Genomic DNA, 6,076 nt, shown 5'->3' on the forward strand with positions numbered 1-6,076 from the left:
AGTAAAGTATCAATGATGATGTTGTTGTTGTGTTGTTGAAAGGATTTTCTCATATACACATGAAAGCATGATTTTGAAAGGTTTTCTCACATAATAAGGATTCTAAGGTTGAAAGGTCTTCTCACCTAATTAAATCAAAGATTAAGAGCTATCCTAAAGAAACCTAGCTTGGATTGGTCATTGAATGATACCTCTCCATGGATAATGACTTAGCTTGGATTGGAAAGATGATGTGCCCTTCCATTGATAATAAGAACAAGTAAGAAATGACTATTCCGTGGGATTTATGCTTAGCACCAAAAGGATATTGAGATGAAATCTCTCTCGTTAGTAGAGGCCGGGTTTCTAGAAGCAATCTCTTTATCCCTTACCTATGTACCCCCATAGAGTGATTGTCTAGATAGACATTAGCTAGTGGATCCACCTAAACTAGAAGTTCATGGTCCTTACCTTGGCAAGTAGGACAACCTTTTTCGGTGTGGGAGACATCGGTGGATCATGTTATAGCTCACATGGTCTCTATGTCGGTTAAAGGCTAATTCCAACAATAATAATGAACTAAGGTTATTTCAAGAAGTATCACATTTGTGTTCAAAGGCTATAAAGATGTTAGCTTGCATTGACCATGTTTTATGACTTATGTTTTTTAAACCCTTTTATATCGTGTTTTAGCTTGGTCAATTGATGTCATGAAATGTCTTTTTAGCATGATTTAAATGTTTTATACATAACTATCATACTTGGTACATTGTTTTGTACTAACACATACTCTTGCCTACATTTCCAAAAATGTAGGGCCCGACAGTCAGGTTTCTCATTTTCGTGGCTAGTGGTTAATTACAAGGTTTCCAAGCTTTGGTGAGTCTTCATGCTTCAAGGAGGGATTTTATTGTTTCAGTTTTCTTTCATATTTCCAGTTTTGTACATGATTTATGGGCTAGGCCCAATTTCATTCTATTGTACTAGATGGCTAATGAGACAAAGTGTTTAGACTTCCTCTTTACTTTTATAAAAACTTTAGACTTGAAATGTTGTCTTTACCTCCTTTGTTCTATTTCTTATGTTATGAATGCTAAGTGGCTTGTATGGGGCCTCTTGGGGTCCTATACGCTATGTTACATCTAGGGGGTACCCTTGGGTCGTGACAAACTTGATATTTAGAGCACAAAGTTTAGAATGATCCTAGGATGTCTCATAAGCCACGTCGAGTAGAGTCTTGTTCATGAGTGTAAAGCGCGCCACATTTATGAATAAGAGGCTAAAAGATGATGAGGTAACTCCACTTCTTCATTACTCTAAAGTCATATGATAAAGTTTAACTCTATAAGGTCTCTCTCCTAATCCTTATCTGATACTCTACATGAGATGGCTACTTAAAGAGCTTATGCTAGAAGGAATGTAAGGGAGAATGCGGAACAAGAATCTCCTTCTAGAGCTCCTCAAGTTCCGGTCAATCCTTTGGCCGAGCAAGTCACTAATGCGGAGTTTAGGGTTGCTTTTCAAATGTTGGCTAAAGCCGTGACATCCCAAGCCAATAGGGAGGTTACGGTTACCATGAACCAAAATATGGGTACATCAGTATCTAGAGTAAGGGACTTCACTAGGATGAATCCTCCAGAGTTTCAGGGTTCTAAGTTTAAGGAAGATCGTCAAGAGTTTATCGATGAGGTTTATAAGGTCTTGATGATCATGGGAGTGACGCCGGTCGAAAAGGCGGAGTTGGCCACTTATCAACTAATGAGTCCATAAATTGGACTCATTTAGGGCTATATTTTAATAGAAATTGTGTCCTCAAATGTTTATTTTATCTCAATATCTGATGAAAACCCTTAAGTTTCAGGTATTTGATATTTTAAGGAAAGCATGGACACTACGTTCAAAAAAGTAATGAAGAGGCTGAAAAGAACGAAAAAATGAAGGCCTGAGGATCGCCGAGTCCACTTGGCGAGTCACCGAAAGGTCTTACTTCTCCTTTTATTCCAGTGCGCTAAGCCCTGAAGGAAACGATCAAGTCAGCGGAAAAAGGGAGCAGTCGGTGCATCATCGAGAAGTTCTGTGAAGCAGTACCATGTCACCCAATGACATAGAGCACGACGATGTTGAGGGCTAGTGCAAGACGACGATGAACTACACCAAAGGGTGAATCGCCAAGTTGATCGGTGATTCCGACTAACGACGTCGAATGATCCACTGCATCAAAAATCTGTGAAAACTATAAATACTAGTTAGAGTTGTAGTTTTAAGTGTGGAACAATTATTATAATTTTCACTTAGAATTGAACGATTATTATAATTTTCATATATAATAGTACTTTTTAGTATTTTTGCTCTAAGCTTGAGAGGGTTTTGAAGACTTGTAGCAAAAGAGGGTTTCATCTCCAAGGATTTGGACTTGGGTCACTTGGATTCTTCATTCTTGGCCTATAACAAAACTTAAATCTTCATACCCATTTGAATGCAAGCTCATTTAGGTATAAATTTCTATCTCTTGATGTGTGGCTAAAAACCCCAATTCTTGGGGTGTGATTTAGCGAATATGGGTTAAGATAATTATTTGGTCTTGCTTGCTGATAGTTTAATCGTAGTTTAATTGTAATTTCGTTTGGTAGTTGTGGATGAATTTAATGAATTTGTAGTTGCAAATAAAAGTTTATTTATGTGTTTTGGCTTGCTCGAGAGAGAGGTCGTAATACTAAGACCACTAGATTGATGGCCATTGTGAGTGGGTTGACATGAGGTTCAACTAGAGAGAGTGAACCCTAGTCCCATGTCCACACACTTAGCTCGAGAGAGTAAGTGGGTTAAGGCGTAAGCTGGTCTTCATGCGGCAAGTGGGTGTCCGAGAGGAACGCATTTGAAACGTGGTAAGTTGCTTGAGAGAGAGCTTATTCCCCTTAAAGTCTAGCCTAGTCACAATTACTCTATGAAATATCTATTGAAAGCATGTACCCAATAATCTAGCTTAATCTGTATTCCGTCACATCCCAATGATCCCCTCTCATTAGTTATAAACCCTTGTTATTTAGCAATTTTTGCCTTATTTGTGACAACCTCCCCCCCCCCCCCCCCCCCTCTCTCTTCCACTGTTTTTCTTCTTGGATCTCATTGTTAATTGACACTCTTGTGTCCCCCTTTAATTTACAATATTTGTAATCATTAATGTCTTTAGCTACGACTAGTTAGAACTAAATTTTATTTTTTTATTAATTTTCAAAACCACTCTCTTGGGACGATCCCAACCCTTGGTTGGGTTACTAAACTATTGTACGATCGTAGACACTTGCATCGGAAGTTGTGTCTTGATTATGCAAACATCAAAATGGCGCCGCTGCCGGGGAGTGGTGTTATTTGAGAATTTTTAGATTAGTAGAATGTTTGTTCTTCTTAGTTGTAGTTTACTCACTTAATCTTCAGTTTTGTTTTGAGTATTTGTGTGTCATAACAGGACATATGACAGCAAATGGGGAGAATAGTTGCCAAGCAGGTCACCCAGCGGGTGGTGCTTTTTATCGAGACGACATCGATGATGTTAATAGTGTTTATAACCTTGCCCGTGTGGGCGAGATGGGTGCAATTTGCATGCCACAAGTCGACGGAAACGGAATGTTCGAAGTTACTAGCGCAACACTCCAACTCATACATTCAAGAGGTTTATTTGGAGGGTTAGAGCATGAAGATCAACAAGAACATATACGAAGCTTTGTGGAAGTGTGCACCCCTTTATCGTTCAAGAATCTATCTCAAGAATCCATACGGCTTCGCTTATTTCCATTATCATTGACCGGGGGAGCTACTAAATGGTTGGTCGAGCTTCCAAACAACTCCATCAAATCATGGGAAGAGCTGGTTATGGCCTTTCACGAAAGATTCTTTGCTCCTTCAAGAATGATGAAACTGAGAGATGACATTAAGAATTTCAAGCAAAATGAGGGTGAACCAATTCACGAATCATGGACAAGGCTCAAGAGATTTTTGTGTAAGTGCCCAACATATGGACTGCCAGGTGAATTGTTGATCCAATACTTTTACCGTAGTTTGGACTCGGTTAATAAAGGAATAGCTGATCAATTGGTGCAAGGAGGAATAATGTTACAATCATTTGAAGTAGTCTCATTCCTCCTAGATGGCATGACTAGAGTAAATCAAGCATGGTACACAAAAGATGACCAAGTTTCCTCACTATGCTTCAGATTAACGCAAGAACAACTCAATAAAGAAAGAGAGAGGGACGAAAACATCAAAAAGATGTTGTCCCAAATGAAAGTGATACAAAAGCACATGAACCAAGGTTCTTCTTCTGGTTACTTAAGACCGGGGGAGAACCAAGGTTGGAACTCCACAAGATATAAGGAGGGTTTCCACCCACACTATCACCAACGGGGCAGAAATCAAGGTTTGAATCATTATAGAAGTGAAGAACCAAGGAGATATTGCCACGATTGGGCTGAACAAAATGACAATGAGGAAGACCATACTCAATTGAGTGAAAGCCAAAAATCAAAAGGGAGTGCAAGTAGTCCTCGGGTAAATGATTTATTGTCACGCATACTTGATAAAGTTGAGGGCTCCGATGACTTGCTAAAAGGGATGAGAAATGACTTTTCTTCATTAAACAGTAAAGTGAATTCTCATGATGATGCAATCAAAACTCTAGAAGGTCAATTGCGTCTATTATCAGCTCAATTAACATCCAGGACACTGATGGAAGATAATGAAAGAGGGCTGGTTGTAGTTACCCGAAGAGGAAAGATGGAAAAAATGAATGTGATGGAGGATGAGGACCTTCGAGTGCAGGAAGAGAGTCAAGGTATAGAGGAACGAGAATTGCCTATTCCACAAAACCTTGCCAAAGAACCACAAGAGGATGCAGAACAACATGTTCAAGTTCCAAAAGTGACGCACCCTTTACCCAAAATACCTCCACCATTTCCTCAACGTTTGAAAATGAAGAAGGAAGATGAGAAGTTCAAAAAAAAATTGTCAGTATTCAAGAACCTATCAATTGATCTTCCTCTGGTGGAAGCATTGTCGGAAATGCCGGGATACGCCAAATTCATGAAAGAGTTGGTTACAAGGAAAAGGAGCTTGGACTATGAAACAATTGAGGTGCCCCATAGTTGCAGTGCAATTATGACAAATGAGTCAATCACAAAGAGAGAAGACCCTGGGGCATTCATAATCCTGTGCACAATTGGCAAGCTCCAATTCGCTAAAGCTTTGTGTGATTTAGGAGAAAGCATTAACCTGATGCCTTATGCTATATACAAGCAAGTTGGTTTGGGTGAACCAAAGGCAACCACAATGAGACTCCTTATGGCTGATCGATCAATCAAGCACCCAATGGGGATACTCTATGACATATTGGTAAAAGTAGATCGGTTTATCTTTCTGGCTGATTTTGTGATTCTAGATTGTGAGATCAATGCTGAGATCCCCATTTTTTTGGGAGGGCCATTCTTAGCTACCGGGAGAGCATTAGTGGATGTCGAAAGCGGGAAATTGAAGTTTCGTGTGAATGATGATGAGGTGACCTTTAATAACTGTAAATCCATGAAGCAACCAAGTAATATCCACGTGGTGTCTACTGAGGATGTAATTAGATGAGGCAGTGGAAAGTGTGAGCCATTTAATGCGTAAGAATGAACCCCTTGAATCTGTACTTGCCAATTATGATGAATTCGAAGTTCAAGGCTATGAGGAAGTGGTAGCTTCCTTATCAGGGTTAGGAGTATATTCAAGGAATCCAATCAATTTGGATATTGACCTGAAGAACAGAGAAAGTCCTCCTGCAAAGCCATCAATAGAAGAACCATCGAATCTAGAGTTAAAAGCCCTACCCTCTCATATCAAATATGCCTTCTTAGGAGCCAATAATACGTTACCAGTGATTATCCCAGCCGATTTGCTTAAAAGGTAGGTGAAATTGCTCATTGAGGTACTACGGAAGCATATAAAAGCTATTGGATGGACAATAATCGATATAGTAGGAATTCCTCATGGCATCTGTACTCACAAGATTCGGCTCGACAGTGAATGTAAACAGAGTGTGGAGCATCAACGAAGATTGAACCCTCCA

The 6,076-nt window shown here is 39.6% G+C and overlaps 1 protein-coding gene across 1 annotated transcript; it reads left to right on the top strand.

Moving 5' to 3' along the window:
- Positions 1-3,450: 3,450 nt before the first annotated feature.
- LOC107062660 (uncharacterized) lies at positions 3,451-5,604 on the top strand. The gene has a single exon (XM_015313556.1). It carries the CDS (start codon positions 3,451-3,453, stop codon positions 5,602-5,604), a length of 2,154 nt encoding a protein of 717 aa, XP_015169042.1.
- Positions 5,605-6,076: the final 472 nt, after the last annotated feature.

This window comes from Solanum tuberosum, unplaced genomic scaffold (genome assembly GCF_000226075.1).
Source record: "Solanum tuberosum cultivar DM 1-3 516 R44 unplaced genomic scaffold, SolTub_3.0 scf00242, whole genome shotgun sequence".
In the NCBI taxonomy this organism is placed as follows: domain Eukaryota; kingdom Viridiplantae; phylum Streptophyta; class Magnoliopsida; order Solanales; family Solanaceae; genus Solanum; species Solanum tuberosum.

Excerpts from the sequence above, each read along its gene's own strand:
- LOC107062660 (XM_015313556.1), top strand. The coding sequence starts at position 3,451 with ATGACAGCAAATGGGGAGAATAGTTGCCAAGCAGGTCACCCAGCGGGT.